Source organism: Cnephaeus nilssonii (assembly GCF_951640355.1).
Source record: "Cnephaeus nilssonii genome assembly, chromosome: 19".
NCBI classification, from domain to species: Eukaryota; Metazoa; Chordata; class Mammalia; order Chiroptera; family Vespertilionidae; genus Cnephaeus; species Cnephaeus nilssonii.
The window spans coordinates 13,323,728-13,342,701 of record NC_137090.1 but is presented as its reverse complement, the minus strand read 5'-3'; the positions used below and the strand labels follow the sequence as shown (position 1 = coordinate 13,342,701).

Sequence of the window (18,974 nt, the reverse complement as noted above, 5' to 3'; positions counted from 1 at the left end):
AGATGACAAACAACATCCTATTGGGAGATCACATTTGACAGTAGCAAACAAATGCCCAGTATGTAGAGTATAAACCTTTGCTGCTTAACAAGGGAATTTGCTCCTGTCCTAAAAGTATTGTCAGAATTTAAATTTTAATCCATTGTAGCACTGAAGGAAGTTTTTTATTATGCTTATTTTATTTTATTTTTTTTACAGAGAGGAAGAGAGAGGGATAGAGAGCTAGAAACATCGATGAGAGAGAATCATCGATCAGCTGCCTCCTGCACACCCCCCACCGGGGATGTGCCCGCAGCCAAGGTACATGCCCCTGACCGGAATCGAACCTGGGACCCTTGAGTCCGCAGGCCGACGCTCTATCCACTGAGCCAAACCGGTCTCAGCTGAAGGAAGTTTTTTAAACTAACGTTCCCTTATAGGCTGCCAAAAATGTGTTCCATTTTGCCTTACCTTTCATAAAAGTATTTCAGGACGAATAATGCTAAAAAAAGTCTCAGGTGTTCACAACTCCGATATCATTAGGTCATAAACTCCAAAAGCAGGAAAGAAGACCTCCTTGAAATGAGCTATGTCAGTGGTCGGCAAACTCATTAGTCGACAGAGCCAAATATCAACAGTACAACGATTGAAATTTCTTTTGAGAGCCAAATTTTTTAAACTTAAACTTCTTCTAACGCCACTTCTTCAAAATAGACTCGCCCAGGCTGTGGTATTTTGTGGAAGAGCCACACTCAAGGGGCCAAAGAGCCGCATGTGGCTCGCGAGCCGCAGTTTGCCGACCACGGAGCTATGTTAACAATTCTCCTGGCAACTTGTTATGGGGCCACCTGCAGACAGGCTAGGTATGTATTAATTGAGACTGAAAAAGTTGCCCTGTTTTGTGAGCAACTCTATATATTCTAGGGAAAGTTTGAGGCACTTGCTGCAGAGGCACCATGCCTGTGCTGATAGGGCAGACACTGAAAAGAGATCTTCCAAAGAGGCCACTGAGGACTTCTTTATTGACTACTTGTTTTGACATATGGGGTCTGAAGCGTCTCTTCCAGGCCTTTCCAGGGTGCTAAGAAAAAATGAAAGGGCTCTTACCTCCCTCCTTGAACCCATCTCACCCATTCCGAGAAAGGCCTTACCGTATAGTTGGGGTTTCCAGGCTGGATACGTAGCTCAGCCAAGATCCAAATGCCATTAGTGAGCTTCAGAGATTGGTACAGCATGTCCTGCCCTTCCACATTCCTCTTGGCAATAGTATAAACATTGTTGTTTTGCAACTTGCTGGAAACAGTGTCTAGAAACACAGATTCAAAATATCAAGCAAATGCTTACTAACTCTCTTCTGACATCCTAATGGCCACACGTGCTGAAATCCCAACAAGCACCGTTCCATGCGCACATTTCAGAAAGCCCTTCGCCCATAATAGCAAAGTGTCTATCACATTCCAGGACAGAAAACAGGACACGGGGCAACTTAAGTATTAGTGTAAGAAATACCTGAGGAGATACGGTAGGTCAAAGAGGTTGGTATTAACTGGTGCTAGATAGGTAAAAATGGTGTGAAGAGGACAAAGACAGAAATGGGTGCATGAGTGGGCCAGGGTGGCTCCCGTGTTGGGATTCATGTTTGGAACACTGGTCTCAGAGCCACAGGGAGACGCAGACTGACGATCAAATCCACAACACTACTTCCTAGTCACTACTACTTCACTGTGAGCCCCTCTGGCCTCAATGGCCAGGATGAGAAAACAACAGAGTTGCAGAAATCCTGCAAGTAAATTTGTTAACGTGGACGTTTAAGTTTTTGTTGTTTTTTTTCTTAAAAGCAGACAAATGATTCCTAAAGCTTGTAGGGAATACCATGACTTCAAAGTAATAATGAAACAAACTGCCTCAATAAATGACTTCGAGAAAGACTGAAATTGTACAAAGATGATTATTACAAGGCCCTGTAACCTCAGTTGCTGTTGCTGGTTACAGATTGGAGGCCTGTAGTCACCAATCCAGGTAACAACGGAATGGGGCTTTCCTTGTGACTACAGCATCAAAGAGACGTGATATTTTAGAATTAAAGGTCATTTCTCTCTTCTTGTTTTCTTACTGCTAATAGGAAGATGTTGCAGCATCAAAGAGAAACTTTAATAGAGATTATAAACACTGCTTCTTGGTTGACAGTTTATTATGTTCATTTCTGATAGAATTTAATTTACTCATGCCAACTTCAGGAACTAACTTCTTTCCATCTAAAAATCTGTCATATTCTAATGTGCTCTCTAGGAAAAGGTTGCCACGACGGACAGTCTTTATGCTCTCCTAGACAGGAAGCTCTCTGAGCACAGGGATCCTGAAGTTTTTCATCACTGTGCTTCCCACAATGGATACCTGCCATCAATACCTGTGAACAGGCCTCTGCCTCAGGTGTTGGTGATGCCGATATGTATATAGCATCATAGTCATTAAAAAACCATCTTGCCCTGACATCGTTCTCCCACGGTCAAACCAGTGGAAGCTCAGGGAAGGAGGCACTAAAGTCCATTCATTAAACATTTGCACTACACCCAGTTATTACTTAACTTTTCCCCTTTTAATTTCAAAGGTTTTCACTAGCACCAAGCACAGTAGTTAAGAACTGGCTCTCTTTGAGGAGCCAAAATGTGTATCTTAGGTTAGTTATTAGTTAAACGCAATACTGTTGGAGGCCTCAATATGCTTTTTTACTCATCTCTGAGGGACCAGGTAGTTCTGATTATCACCTTGGTTCTCACATTGAAGGATTCCTGCAGCCTAGACTGGGTTACTAGGCAATGTCACCAGCTGGAGTGTGGCTAATACCTTTTGACAGGGCTGTCTTTAAAACATGGGGGCTTGCTTTAAGTTGTAAAGCCATTCCTAACTTTCAAGGCTCTTGCCCATTTCCAAGGAAGTGGAAAACACACACCGTGGGAGCCTTTATTAAAGAGCCACCTTGTTGCAAAGGCACAAATATGTTCTAGACAATGTTTACAACAAGTTCCAGATTCCTAAACACATCTCCTGATTTACCACCTCTGTAAGAGATGATAGGCTAAGAAGTGGAAGCATACAAACACACACACACACACTCACCCCTTCTAGAATTAGAAAACATGGCCATCAGCCAAGCAGAGTAAGCAAGTTGAATGGATGTAACTATAATACATTTGGAAGCATTCTGGCCAGGAACCTGGCTCTGCTCCTTCTGATGGCTGTGGCATGATTTCTATTGAAATATTGAATGGAGGGCATGTCCAATAACTTAAGAATGTGTGTGAGTCAATTTTTATGAATCTTACTAGTAGATACTAGGTTTGAGCTTGAGGCTGTACAGATGGCAGGATAATCAGACTCTGCAGTGAAAGCCAGGTATGATAAGGCTTCCCAGCCAGACTGGGACAGACTTCCTGACAAGGTATCAGGTATTTTTCACACACCTGAACTCCTGGGAAACAAGATGGAATCTTACAGTTCTGAAACTTTGAGAATAAGAAGGTAATATTAAGACACTGAGTTGTGCCCCAAGGAGTAAAAAAAAAGATGGTCAAATATAATTATACTGCTGGAGAACAACACAGGCTTGAAATGTCTGGGTCCACTTATAAGTGGGTTTCTCAACTGACTCAAGCAGTTCAAACCCGAGTGTTCCAGGGTCAGTTGGAAATCCTGCACGTGGAGGGCTGATTTAAGTTATCCGCAAACTTTTGACTGCATGGTGGTCAGCATCCCTAACTCCTGCGCTGTTCAAGGGTCAATTGTACTTGCTTCAAGATGTGATTTCTTCTGGTTCATTTGTCTTCCTGAAATTTGGCTCTTTAGGTCTGGGGCCTAAAATCTTAGAAGGTATAGATGTGGTCTCCCTTCCTTCATCTTCCTACTTTAGCTAAACCACCTCTTCTAGCAGCAAGAATGAAAAGACAGTGCTTAGAGAGTGGGAAGAGGGGACTTTGCATTGGCATCCACCTGTGGTATTCATTAGCAAGTTCAAAACCACTATGACTGCTGAAAATAACACTTTTTACCATTTGAGCAACCAAACTACATTTAAGTACTGGCTGGCAAAACATTTCCATTTATGAGATGTTACAGAGAACGGGGAGAACCACACCAAAATAAAGAAACAGAGCTCACCCTTGCCTAGCCCTCCTGCCAAAAAAATATGTCCCTCACGACAGTGCCTAACTAGTGACAAAATGGGTTTACAGTTGTGAGTACATGAAACACAGTTTATTAATTAATTATTATATTACTTTTCATATGAACAATTGTAAAACTACTTTTGCCTACTCCTGTTTATACAGAGCATAATAAATATATAAAAAAAAAGTTTGCAGACTGCTTGCCAGAAAGATTCCTTTCTCGATATGGCTAGAGATCCAATTACTTCTTATTTACTTAAGACAGTGGTCTCAGACATATATCAACCCTAAATGCAGCTATAATGGTAAGCTACAAAACAGATTCATACAGATCTCTTGACACCAGTAGAGATGACTAGTACTAGAAAGCAGGGAGACTCATAAGTTAGTGCATTTCTGATCTAGTATTTTCTAGTATTTATACAACTAGTGGCACCACAAGCACCCCTATCACATATGCCTTTCTATTAAGATCTGATTAATTATTAAGGCTTGGGAAGAGAATTTCTTCTTTAGAAAGAAATGGAGAAGCAAAAGTAAAAGCTCAATGCTAGGTTGGTAAGTCCTTTAAGCTTGTAACTTCCCATAGCCCTCAGACTGTTACTGCCATCTGTCAAAAGTCTACTCTGGCACAGAAAAGCTATTTAAAGTGTTGGTGCTATTGTGATTAGGGCAGATCAGCTGGAAAGGATGGTATTTTTAGCTCTCAGCTAGACCCAGGGTGTTGAATCAGAAGGCACTAAACCTGGAAACATTCATGTTAATAGAGCTTCAAGAATGGGAGGAAGTGCAAAGGCCAGGGCACTCCAGACCTGGGGGTGGAGGCAGATGAAAAGCGAGAAAGGATTAGCTTCTTGAAAGACTAGCAGTGGTTTAGTGTGGGAAACTGTGGCTTGGGCTCCTGGAGAAGAGAGAGGCTGTTCTTCCTTCTGCTCCATGTGCTGTGCCACCATAGAGCTGTGTAACACTGGAAAACCCGTTCGCTGGCATTTGGAGCACCCAAGGCAAGGAGAAACTGGCACGAAGCCATGGCAGAACTGATCAGAATGGACTTGCTCTGAGTAACTGGTCCAGGCTACATCAGAGGACACAGCCCCACTGGGAGAAAGGCCAGATACTTCTTTGGCAAGATCACGAATGTACATCAAGGTATAATAGTGTTCACGATTCCAATCTGGAAGCAGGGAGATCTTTTCTATTGTTTTGGTAGGCCAGACGAAGTTATCCAAACTTCCTCCCCTCCCTTTTAAAGCATGTTCCTTTCATACTGGATGTCAGAAACCAAATCTTCCCAATTAGTCTGGCCTTTTTCTGTGTGTCTACAGGCCAATGTTTCCCAGATCATGTTGAAGGAACTCTTGTGTTCCAAAAAATGTTAACATTCTGTAACTTTAAATGCCAGTCAACAATGATCTAAACAAGTGTTCTCAGTGTGGGACTCGTCAGCTTTTAGTGTGCTAATGTGCAATAGCAACTGCTAAGACAGGCACATCGTGCACTACATTTTTCAACTTTAATTGACCACAGGATCACCGCCCTCCCCCGCCCCCCACTTTTTTTTTAAAAGAACCAATGTTTTCAGGAGCATAATATAAGAAATGTTGCCAAAGGACCAACTACCACAAGGGTAACTATAATAAGGGCCTGGTCTTTTCCAAGCTGGCACAGAGGCTGCTTCTCTGACAGGACCCACGCGGGTCCTTAGCATGAGCAGCCACTGTGGACCGGACAAGCTTCCTGAAGCACTGGCGTCCTCCTGAAGAACGGCTTGTTGTGCTGTGGAAAGCTGCCCGACCTCCACACTCATCAAATGGGTTTTGTGGTGAACCTCACAGAGAGTGACAGGGAACACTGTCATCTACCTACAACACGGCACAAAAAGCCGTTCAATTTGAGTATGGTTGTGTGTGTGCACGCATGTGTGTGTAAACAGCAAAAACTCTGGTTTTGTTGCATAAAGACATAACCAGTCATGGTGAGAAACCTAGACCAAGAATATGTTAGAAAGAAGGCAGATATATGGTATTCTTGAAGAAAATAAATTAACTAGTTATTACAATAAAAATTATAGAAGACTTATCTCCTCAAACACCTCTCCAAGGGCTCCAGAGAAACCTTCTCAGAAAAGAATATTTGTCTGAACAGAGAATGAATACATCATAGAGCCCAAAAAACTAAAATTAAAAAGAAAAATTTGGAGTGAGAAGACAGTTTTTTCCCTCTCTCTGTACCTGCCATATTGCCTCCTTCTCTCAGTATTATGCTCTAGCTAGAAGGGGATGGCAGCATAAGAAAAACACTTATGAGAACCGGCAACATATGGGGGATGAAATGAGGGGTAAACGAAGAAAAAGGAGGTATGGACCAAACACCAAGGCTAACTTTTATTTAAACTTAACCTTGTATTGACCTAAAAAGAGACTGGACAAAGGCAGGACTCTGAAGAGCTTTGTGCTCCTTCCACTCTTGAGGAACACTTCGGTGAAACAAAGCCCTAGGGACTGATAGCTGCTATTGTTTCTCCTCTTGTGTTACCTCTATTATGGTAACATGGTTATAAAAATAACTACAAAAGGGTCTGGGGCTTTTTAATGGTGATTAAAGAGGTTAGTATCATGATAAATGCTGATACAAGGCAAGAAAGAAAAAGGTTACCAACTAGTCTTTAATCAACTATGATGTATTCTTATTTAATAACAAACACAAGATTCTAAATAAGGACATCAGAATCACTTTTCCTCCCATACTGAAGGTAGACAATAAAGGAAAAATAGTCCTTTTAATTCTAGGGAGAGTGTACATCCTTATATGCCATTTCCATTATTTAACAGCTTACAGGATGTTTAATAATATGACTAACATATGTTCAACTACTGAACTGCAAAGATGGAACCATTCTAGCTTGTTTCTTAAATATGTTGGCTTATAGTAATCTAGTATCTACATCAAAACATCCCAAGTTTTTAAAGAGAAGTTTGCAAAGTAATATATCTACCATATAACCACTAGAAACAAGATAAGTATAAAAAGAAGAGGTATATAAAGACAAAAAATTAAATGTAGTCATTACTCACCAGCATTTAAATGACATTCCTTAATCTGGAACTGAAGTTCATTTTCATTGGGAATATCCTTCCATGTTGCAAGAAAGACCTGGCGCTCTGCATGGGGAAGCAGAGGGAAGGAAGGATGTGCACAATCTGTCAATATTCTGATTTCTGATGACTTGCACTATTTCTTCTTTGGAGTGCTGGCTCTTGCAATAGCAATACAGCCAGGGTTAGCCTGGGCCTGGAGCCCATTTTTGGCCATGCAGAGATGCTATACTCCAAGTCAATTAATTCCTCATCAGTAGCACTAAGATACATTGGAAGAGTTTACATCTAGGGTTTAGTTTTGGCTCCACTGTTTTCCTATTTGGTAACTTTGGGTAAGTTTGTAACCTTTCTGATCCTTAATTTCACCATATGTCTGTCTTGCTTACCCAAAGAGGACTGTAAAAACCAAGTCAATTAACCCTTTGCACTCACTTGCTTTTTTCTCGATTCCTGCTACCAATGCTAACCGTGTCGAGTCACACTTGACATCCGAGTGCAAAAGGTTAAGTGCCAAAACAATTTAATATGTACCAATATATGCTAGTTTTATTAGATAGTGGTTTTATAGTAAGGGAAGAGAAATGTCAACAACCACATGAGTAATACTAGTGGTTTATTACAAACTAGAGGCCCGGTGCATGAAATTCATGCACAGATAGGGTCCCTAGGCCTGGCTGGCGATCAGGGCCTATCTGCGGGGCGACTGGTGGTGGTGGTGGTGGTGGGGTTGGACCCGCTGGCACCTGCCTTGGCTGGCCTGGTGCTGCCCACTTGCCGTCCCTGCCCCCCCGCAGCTGCCGCCAGTTGGGGCCTGCAGGCTGGGGGCAGCTCCTGTGTTGAGAGTCTGCCCCCTGGTGGTCAGTGCACATCATAGTGACCAGTGGTTCTGCTGTTTGATTGATTTGCATATTAGGCTTTTATTATATAGGATTACTATAATTACAATGAAAAAGTGTGAAATAGTGAGAGAATTAAAAAATGTGACAGAGAAACCAGTGAGCAAATGTTGGAAAAATGGCGCCAACAGACTTGCTCAATGCAGGATTGCCACAAACTTCCATTTGTAAAAAAATGCAGTATCTGTGAAGTGTAGTAAAATGAGGTATGCCTGTACTCTGTATACTGGGGTGACGGGGTTATTCAGAAAATTGGCATTGTAATTTAGAGACCAACAGCAAAACAAGACCACTGTGAGTCAGGCGAATACATAATCAGCAATTATTAGAGCTTTAGAATAGCCTTACCCATCCCATTTTTTTCAAACCTCAAAATAACTTGTACTTTTGGGCTATGCTCTGCCTAACATTCAGAGGAAGGGCAAAGGTACATTTGCCAGGACAGGAGGACATACTCACCCATTTTGCCATCTTCTACAAAAAGCACATTGAGTGGGATGAGGCAGCTGAAGTAGAAGACATCAATATTGTTTTTCACAGCTACCTGCCAGGAAAGAACAAGGGAAAATGAGAACATCATAGGAAGCCAGAACGCAGAAAAGAACACTTATGTGTCTTGAAATATATCACCCTATTTCCTTTCTCCTTTAGACAGAGCAGGACTCCTCAAATCAAGACACACCAGCCCATACATTGCAAAGCATATCCTTACTCATTGCACTGTTAGAGTGAGTATTGTGACAACCTGCAACACGGCCTCTCTCTTAGGAGGAGCTCCAGGGGGGAATGAATTCAAGGCACAAGTCCCATACCCAGAATATTCTATTCAATTATTCCTGTTTATATGGTTATTAACAGTAGTTGCTGCTACCACCTACCTATTAATGATATAATTTCTAATACTCATTATTACCATCCCAAAGTAGGTGTCACTCCCTTTTTATTTTACAGATGAAGAACTGAGGTTCAGAGAGATCCAGGGTCACACTGCTAGTACACAGAAGAACCAGGCTCAAATGCAATTTGTATGACCCTAAAACCTGATCACCCCCCTGCCCCTCCCCCCCACACAAGTAAGTGGTCTTACTGCCCCTTATCTTTTTTTTAGATGTTGGTTTTAAAGTTGTTTCTTTTATAAAATTTTATTTCCTAAGTCTTATGGTTGGAAAAGCTTGTGGGTCAAATACTGGTAAATCAGATGACTATAAGAAGGAAAAGCCTTTGGCCCTGGCCAAGTGGCTCAGTTGACTGGAGCATCGTCCTATACACCAAAAGGCTGCAGATCCCATTCCTGGTCGGGGCACATATGGGAGGCAACTGGTTGATGTTTTATCCCTCCCTCCCTCCCTCCCTCCCTCCCTCCCTCCCTCCCTCCCTCCCTCCCTCCCTCCCTCCCCTTTCAAATTAATAAACATATCCATGGGTGAGGATTAAGAAAAAAAAGGAAAAGCCTTTGAGCAAGCAAAGAAATGAGTTTTCTTCTCACAATACAAGCTTCCATGGCCCATTCAATTCAGAGCATGCTGTTTATATTTTTCAAAAAGTTAGTATTTTTATTCAGGGGCAACACTGGTTGGCATATACATTCAGGAACAGGCAGCTTCCAGTGAGGCAGATTATAAGAACCATATACTGTAAGAAGGGAGAGGAGGAGGAGGAGAATCGCTTTAAACCACCACTTCCCACTGGTTTCTGTCATTAGTGACTTTCCTATTCATGCTCTTGGCACTGCAGGAAAACATTTCTCTGGGCAAGTTCTATAATCAGTAACCATGCCTATTTCTCTTTCACTTTGCTCTAAGAAAACAAAGAATGGGGGGAGTGCCTATCTAGCACCATTATATCCCCACCCCCAACACTGTTCTTTGGGGGGGACAAATGCCCACACCTCAATGGCATATCTACTATTCATCAAACTTTGGCTATGAGCTCCCAATATCCTCTTTCCAAAGACTTCTAGTTCTTTTACATTTGTTATCTTCCCAACCTTAAATAGTACTTTTATTTATTTCCTCCTCCATAGTTTGGTTATGTCTACTTGACAGTCTTTCTGTTCTCTCTCCCAGAAAAATCCATCAATTACTTTCCTTGTAACTTGTATGTGTTTTTTTCCCAAGAAAAATGATTTTTAAATGTGATAATGTTACATGCAATAAATACCAATTATTCAAGAAAAATGATCTTACATATAATAATATTACATGCAATAAACATTAATATTTCAGGAATAAAAGGATTTTAAAATATATATATTTTATTGATTTTTTACAGAGAGGAAGAGAGAGGGATAGAGAGCCAGAAACATCGATGAGAGAGAAACATTGATCAGCTGCCTCCTGCACACCCCCTACTGGGGATGTGCCCAAAACCAAAGTACATGCCCTCGACCAGAATCGAACCCGGGACCTTTCAGTCCGCAGGCCGACGCTCTATCCACTGAGCCAAACGGGTTTCGGCAGGATTTTAAGTATAATAGTATTACCAAAACTGTACTAACATAGTATATCACAAAAGTTGTAGGAAATATTAAAAATCTGCAAATAACAGGAGTAACTTGTGTTTTTAACCTTTCAATTACCAACCTCCTAGGAGTGACCTCTATCACATAATCTGATGCCCAAAATGCTGGAACAGCAGGATTCTCAAAAAGTTTGAGAATGGTGAATATAAGTGGAGAAACTAACCTTAGGAAAAGAGGGACTTTTGACATTTTAGAGGTGCTACAGTACCACTTCAAAAAATTTATACCAACATGGGTTTCTGGGAAAGAGGCATTTTCTAATTAATACTTAGTTAGCATTGAGAGAAGGAGGACTCATTTCAAATAAGGGTACCAAGAGGATAGAGGAGTGCCAGGCTCTATAAAGGGCATTTAGAGGTGAAAACTGGGGTGGTGTAGTTGGGGTAATGTGGTTACATGAAGGTCTTATGTGAAATGTGAGTGATTATCTACTAATATCTTTGGATATAAAGCAGTCATTTTCCACAAAGTGCCATTCATTCAAACATTTATTTATGTTTACTATGTCCTAACCATTTGATATATAAAGAATACAGAAAAGATAATCCTTCTCCTCCAAGGAATAATATTGGTGGTACTTAACCAAAAAGTTATATATCTTGTTGTGAGGGAATCCATATTCCAATTGGAGTTCTTTAGCAACGAAATGGACATGAAAAGCCCCTCTTAGGTTGGGTTAGCAGTGCTAAACTATTATGCTTGAGGACACTTTTAATACAAAGATGAAGGCCGTGGACCCTCTTTCTGAAAAACGTGCGTGCAACATTTGACATACAGTTTCAGGTTCCTGGACTTCTGTTCTAGAATAATTCTGAGAAGCTGGGAAAAGCAGAAACAATGGACACAGTAGTTCAGAACATGAACTTGGGAACCAGATCAGACGTGATTTCAAATTCTGACTCTTGTCACTGGTTGTGTGATTTTGGGCAAGTAGTACCCAGCTCAGTTTCCTGCCTGTAGAATGGAGATAACAGTACTGAATGCATGGGTTATCCTACCTTATAATAGACCAATATGCAAATTGACCACACCTTCGCTACACCAAAGCCACGCCCACCAACCAATCAGGATGAGCATGCAAATTACCCCAACAAAGATGGCGGCTAATTTGCATATCAAGACAGTGTAGAAAGAAGCCAAGAGATGCTGAAGGGAGCAAAGCTACAGAGAAGCAAGCAAGCCGGGGGGAGGAGAAGGGAGGAATGGAGGCGGGGCCGGGGGAGAAGGAAGGCGAGCGGGGCGGGCTGGCGGAGAAGGCGGGCCGGGGGACAAGGGAGGAGCAGAGTCGGGGCCGGGGGAGAAGGAAGGAGAGCGGGGCAGGCTGGTGGGCGGGCTGGTGGAGAAGGTGGGCTGGGGGACAAGGGAGGAGTGGAGGCGGGGCGGGGTAGAGTGCAGCAGGAAACCCTATTGCAGGATTTTTCCTGCAACGGGAACGCTAGTTATAAAATAATGAGTTAATATTTGCAAAGCGCTTAGAATGGTGCCTTAAAATAAGTACTATAACAAGTGTTTGTTAAGGAAAAATTCCCAGTCTTCTGTTTTACCGTTTTTACTTGGAATTTTTCATAATTAAGGATAATCGTATTAGACTTACTGGACATCTTACACATGCTCAAATGTAGCACTACTACTATGCTAAGAGATGGGAAGAGATAAAAAGGCTTATTAGCAAACCGTTAGCTTAATGCCTCTTCTTGCTACTGTGCCCTTGGTAAAATATCATCTTTTGACAAGATCAACTGCACACAGATCACTCTTTGGGAGGAAGTGTTTCAGCTCTTTTCCATAAGCTTTTCAAAATCTGCAGTTTGCAGCTCTCAAACCTTTACTCTTGGCTAGAACTGCATTTCAAGAATATATATGGTTCTCTTGGATCTGGTCACTGCCTACCTCTCTAGCCCATTTCCTTAACTTTAATCACATCAAAATTACTTCCTGTTCCCCAAATACTGAAACTCACAGCTCTGTGCCTCTTTACCTGTTGTTTTTTCTACTTAATAAAGTCTTCTGAAATTTTAGCTGTCTGGAAAATATGTAATCTTTTAAGAAAAATTTTATTTATTGATTTGAGAAAGAGAGAGAGAGAGAGATTTGTTGTATCACTTATTTATGCATTCATTGGTTGATTATTGTATATGCCCTGACCAGGGATTGAACCCATAACCTGGGATGATGCTTTAAACAACTGAGCTACCTGGCCAGGGCTCTATGTAATCTTAAATTCAGTTCAAGCTTGAGATTTCTCCGGATAGCGCTTTTCCTTCCCCATATAGCACCCAGTGCATACACTTCCACTGCAGCATACAATTGGTTTAGTACTAACTTCACACCTGCCTCACCCTGAACACAATGAGCTCCTCAAGTGCAGGGGCTCTCATTTTTCACTAGCATACTAGTGGCTCAATGAATATCTGTTGCATGAAATTAAGGTGAATATGTTGAGCAAATGGAATTAAATATTCATTTCTCATCCTTTTTTTCTACCTCTACATCATTTATCTGCATAACAAAATCCCAACATCTCTCTCATTACATAAATTGATACTGAATGAAGCAGAGATGGGGTGATATGTGGGCTCTTTTAGTTTCAAATCACTCAGCTAAAATAACATCTATATGCTAAGAAAGAATAACATATGTATCACAAAGAATACTAGATTCTCCAAGGATATGCCAATCACTCCTTAGGAATTAAGGCATAAAAGAATCAAGGGAACACAGTATGAAGCCAGTTCGATTCAATCCAGATGGCAGTTACTTTTAAAGAGAACTAAGTCAACCTTAAAGAGTATGATATTGATTGCTTTGGAAGTAGGAGGGAGGTGTTTTTTAAAAAAATTAACTATCCTAACAGGTACAGAATAGAAAGACATAACCCAGACAAGTTGGGAAACTATTTTCCAAGAGCTTTAACATCAATACCCACCTTGCCTGTAAGATATCAATTATCACATATATATCCAACTGCCTACTTGGTATGTTTAGATAGTATCTCAAGTGAACATTTCCAAAAACAAATTCCTGCTCTCTCCTCCTCATCCTTAAAATAACCTGTTGTCCTTCCAAACTCAGTAAATGGAATACTGCAAAGCCTTTTAATGGTCTTCCAGCTTCTGTACTTGTCTTCGCCACTCCGTACACCTACCTTCCTCAGTCTATTCTTGACAGCCAGAGTGAACTTAAAATGTAGGTCAGCTCACAAATACTTCTCTGCTCAACCCTTCAATGACTTCCCATCTCACTCAGAATAAAAATTAAAGTTACAATTGCCTGTAATCTGATCCCTATTGCCTCTGATGGTATGTGCTACGACTCTTCTCATGCTCGCTCCATGTCAGCCACAGGAGCCTGTTGTTGAGCTCCTTGCACATGCCAGCCACACTCCTCTCTCGTGGCTTTTTGCATTTGCTGTTCCTTTGTCTGGCAGTCTCTTCCTTCAGTAATATGCACGGCTCATTCCTAGCCTCCTTTAGGTTTTTACTTTTATCGAATACTAGAGGCCCAGTGCATGAATTCGTGCACTAGTGGGGTCCCTCGGCCTGGCCTGCGGGATTGGGCCAAAACCGGCTCTCAGACATCCCCTGAGGGGTCCCAGATTGCGAGAGGGCGCAGGCCAGGCTGAGGGACCCCACCGATGCATGACTGGGGCCAGGGAGGGATGCAAGAAGTTGGCCAGCACCAGAGGGACCGCAGGAGGGCTCCACGGCCAAACCCCAGCAGCAAGCTAACCTACTGGTAGGAGCATCTGCCCCCTGGTGGTCAGTGCACGTCATAGTGAGTGGTTGAGCGGCCTTAGCATATCATTAGCATATTACGCTTTGATTGGTTGAAGAGCCGACCAGATGACTGGACACTTAGCATATTAGGCTTTTAATATATAGGAGGATTATCTTTTCAGGTAGCTCTTACATGACAAACATATTTATAAAATTACACCACTCAATCTCCAATTCTAGGACTCCCCACTTCAATCTCTGCTTTATTTTTCTCCATTGCCCTCATCTGACATACTATTTTACTAATTTGTTGGTTTATTGCCTGTCCCCCATGCCACGTGCCCTACCTCCAGTAGAATATGAGTTCTATAAGGAAGAGATTTTTGCCTCTTGTTCACTCTGTATTCTCAGTTTCTAGATCAGGAACTGGCACTCATACTGAGTAGAAGTACTCAATATAAATAATGATTGTAAAATATACTATTCAAAGTTCTGAACAAACATTTAGGTTTAGTCAAGATATAAACTTGTTCTAAAGTTTTCAAAAGAACAGCACTCTCAAGTTTTTTCTAGTCTCTATCCCTTAACAGAAGAGGGAAGTATGGACATACATACTGGGGTGAAGGTGGGAAGAAGGGTCAGGATTAGGAGTATAATACTAAGTAGCCCATCATAAAAACAAAATTTCTTTGAAGTTACATGCTATTCCATAATGCATCTATATATGTTAATATAAAAATGTATTTCTCCTTTACCTTTGAGTAAAACGGATGCTCCAGAAAAATCTGTCATGTGTATTCTTCAGCTTCAGGTACCTCCTTAGCAGTGCGTTTTTAAAAACTGTGGGTCATTCCTCAGCTTGGGTTGGAGCATCCTCCCGTACTCCAAAAAGTTGCAGGTTCGATCCCAAGTTGGGGCATATACGTAGGTTGTAGGTTTGATCCCTGGTCAGGGTGCATATGGGAGGCAACCAATTGATGTTTCTCTCTCTCTCTTTCTCCCCGTTCCTTTCGTTCTAAAAGCAATTGAGCATTGACCTAGGAACAGGAGGTCACGGTTTGATTCCTGGTCAGGGCACATGCTGGGGTTGCAGGCTTGATCCCGTGTGGGGTGTTGCAGGAGGCAGCCGATGAATTATTCTCTCTCATCATTGATGTTTCTATTGCTCTCTGCCTCTCCCTTCCTCTCTGAAATGAATAAAAAATATTAAAAAATAAAAGCAATAACCATATCCTTGGGTGAGGATTAAAAATCAATAACAACTGTGGGTCACAACCAAATGGTGGTTCTTAAAATTAATTTAGTGGTCTGGAACTGGCATCAAAAATAGAATAGAAAATATCATAGTGTATTTCATGAAGAGTAAGTAATGTTTCCTGAAAGTGTTTCAATTTTATGTATTGTGTGTGTGTATATAATATGTAAAATATATATTTTACTGTTAAGTTGTAGTCAATAAGTATAAAATCCTTTAATACTCATACACCAAATTAAAAGCAAGTAGTGAAGAAATGGGTTCAATGAGCTAAGGGACAGAATGTACACCTAAGCTTCTGCTTTGAGGATGTCTAAAGGAGATCACACAGACGGTACCGAAGAGCAGATTGCCTAATACTCTGTTCCTCTGGTCTGTCACATGCAACATGTGGCCATAACAATATTAATTTGCCTCACATGGACATCAATAGGAAGAGCAAATAGAAATGATTCTGAGGTACTTTGAAAACACAAAAGGAAGCTATAAATGCTTAAGAATAATAATGATTTTTAAAAGTTACTTTTAGTGGCTGCTGGGGAAAGAGCAGCCTGTCAGCTCCAGCCTGTAACCAGCAATTAGTTTCTTTCCATAGCATGGAAGCCTGCTGCAGTAGCTGCAGCCTCTTTATGGTGGCACAGCTGGAGACGAACAGGCTAAATTAATATTCTAACCTTGTTCCAGTGTACTCAAAAGTACTATAAAAAGGTACTAGAAGAACTCAGTCTGAACTCTGGCAAATGCAGCCTCTCACCACAGATAACCACAGGAGGCACAGCCACAAGAAAAACCAAGGCAAGTGGCACACAGCTCACCTTTGAGAGTATATCATCTACTCTTCCATGATGTCACTTGTGACCTTTCCAAGTCTCTGAAGAATATTTTTTCTTTTATTCCTGCTCTCTACTTAGCTTTTGGAAGGATTATTTACAGGCTGGTCCAACCTAAGACCAGGCAGTGATGCTGCCCATCTCCATTTCTCTGAGAAATGATGGTTCAGATGGGTTTCCAGCTCCACGCCAACTAGTCAATAGATCCTAGGGGAATGGCTCTGAGGGACAGGTTTTTAATGACACCTACTCCAACTGTGTGATAAATGTCATTTGAGACTCAAGCAGACGTGGCTCTTTCTGCTAGCTGCTGGAGTTAAATCTACCTGTTCTATGTTTCTAGTTAATGCCAAAAAGACCTACCACCTTTAGGTTAAATATGGTCTCCCATTTCAAACCCATCTGAAGACCAGTGAGAAAGCCAGTGTGGCCAGAGTGGAGGAAGCGGGGGAGGAGCAGGTGAAGTCAATGAGGTAAGGCATGGCTAGATCTCATAGGGCTCTGTGGACCATTGTTAGGATTTTGTTTCTTCTGCTTAGAAAAATATCCACACAAGCTCTTCCAGACTGGCAATGTAAACCTCAGTATTACACAGCGGTGGTATGGCCTAGAAGTACGCAGCTGTCACAAACTGATGGGACATACCTATGTGGAGAGGGTCACTGGGAGCTGCGTGCCTCACAAGGAGCCCAGGCCAAGGGAAAAGAATGCTAAGATATATTGCATCTGTTCCTGCTCCAGGTAGTTTCCTCGTTTTTTAAAAGTTTTCTATATTAGGCAAAATATATCAGAAAGTTGCAGCAAATGTGCATGTAATCTCTTTCTGCCTGTACAGAACCCACTTGCCATACTATACTGACCAATCTAATCTAATAATAGACAAATATGCAAATTGACCGCACCTTCGCTACGCCCAAGCCACGCCCACCAGCCAAGCCACGCCCACCAACCAATCAGGACGAATATGCAAATCATCAAAACAAAGATGGTGGCTAATTTGCATATCGCGACAGCGTGGAAAGAAGCCAAGAGCTGCAGAAGGGAGCAAAGCTGCAGAGAAGCAAGCAAGCGGGGGGGGGGGGGGGGGGGGGGTGGTGGTGGTGGTGGAGGGAGGAGAAGGGAGGAGCGGAGGCGGGGCCGGGGGAGAAGGAAGTTGAGCAGGCGGGGCCGGGGGAGAAGGGGCGGGGCCGGGGGAGAAGGGAGGAGCAGAGGTGGGGCCAGGGGAGAAGGGAGGAGTGGAGGCGGGGCCAGGGGAGAAGGGGCGGGGCCGGGGGAGAAGGGAGGAGCGGAGGTGGGGCCAGGGGAGAAGGGAAGAGCGGAGGCGGGTTGGCGGAGAAGGCGGGCAGGGGGAGAAGGGAAAAGCGGAGGCGGGGCCAGGGGAGAAGGGAAAAACAGGCGGGCTGGCAGAGAAGGCGGGCCGGGGGAGAAGGGAGGAGCGGAGGCGGGGCCGGGGGAGAAGGGAAAAGCGGAGGCGGGGCCAGGGGAGAAGGGAAAATCAGGCGGGCTGGCAGAGAAGGCGGGCCGGGGGAGAAGGGAAAAGCGGAGGCGGGCTGGCGGAGAAGGCGGGGCCGGGGGAGAAGGGAAAAGCGGAGGCGGGGCCAGGGGAGAAGGGAAAATCAGGCGGGCTGGCAGAGAAGGCGGGCCGGGGGAGAAGGGAAAAGCGGAGGCGGGGCCAGGGGAGAAGGGAAAAACAGGCGGGCTGGCAGAGAAGGCGGGCCGGGGGAGAAGGGAGGAGCGGAGGCGGGGCCGGGGGAGAAGGGAAGAGCGGAGGCGGGGCCAGGGGAGAAGGGAGGAGCGGAGGCGGGCGGGGGAGAAGGGAAAAGCAGGCGGGCTGGCAGAGAAGGTGGGCCGGGGGAGAAGGGAGGAGCGGAGGCGGGGCCAGGGAAGAAGGAAGGAGAGCAGGCTGGCAGAGAAGTTACAAAAGCAGGGGGGCTGGCGGAGATCACGGGGCGGGGGACAAGGGAGGAGAGCAGGCAGGGTGGGGTAGAGTGCAGCAGGAAACCCTATTGCAGGATTTTTCCTGCAACGGGAACGCTAGTCTGGTTATAAGCCCCAAATTATCTCTTCCTCCAGAAGTATACAACAAAATTACTCTATAGTTTCAGTTGCTAGAAATAAACAGCAATATTTTCACAGGCCTTTCAGTTTGCCTGACAAGTTCCCCAAAACGTAAGGTCTTACCTTAAACAGGTTTGCCAGACCTGAATGGGCTCTAAACCTTAAGGCATCAACCTCTATTTTCCCCCCTTTAATGACATCTTTGTGTACCTTAATAGGACTGGCTGATGTGCCCTTAGCTGCAGTTTTTGCACCTTAGAATACTATTTACATTAACAATATGAACTGTTTGCTGTGTAGGGCTTATTGGTAAACTTAAAAATGCACTTAATATATACTGTACTGAACCATAAAATGGTGTAAACAGAACTAGTAAACTACCAGTTGAAGTGATTAGCTATTCACACCCCAAACTGGTATGTCTTGGGACAAAAGACTCAAGGAAACTCAATAGAAAA

At 43.1% G+C, this 18,974-nt stretch overlaps 1 protein-coding gene across 3 annotated transcripts in view; it reads right to left on the bottom strand.

The window, feature by feature from the left end:
• AP2B1 (adaptor related protein complex 2 subunit beta 1) overlaps nt 1-18,974 on the bottom strand; it is a 106,886-nt gene that overhangs the window by 7,428 nt on the left and 80,484 nt on the right. For all 3 annotated transcript variants that reach the window (XM_079797831.1, XM_079797833.1, XM_079797832.1), the window contains 3 exons: nt 8,596-8,680; nt 7,217-7,303; nt 1,131-1,285 (listed from right to left, as the gene is read on the bottom strand). In XM_079797831.1, the coding sequence (XP_079653957.1) occupies nt 1,131-1,285; nt 7,217-7,303; nt 8,596-8,680 (327 nt within the window). The remainder of the gene's footprint in view (nt 1-1,130; nt 1,286-7,216; nt 7,304-8,595; nt 8,681-18,974) is intronic.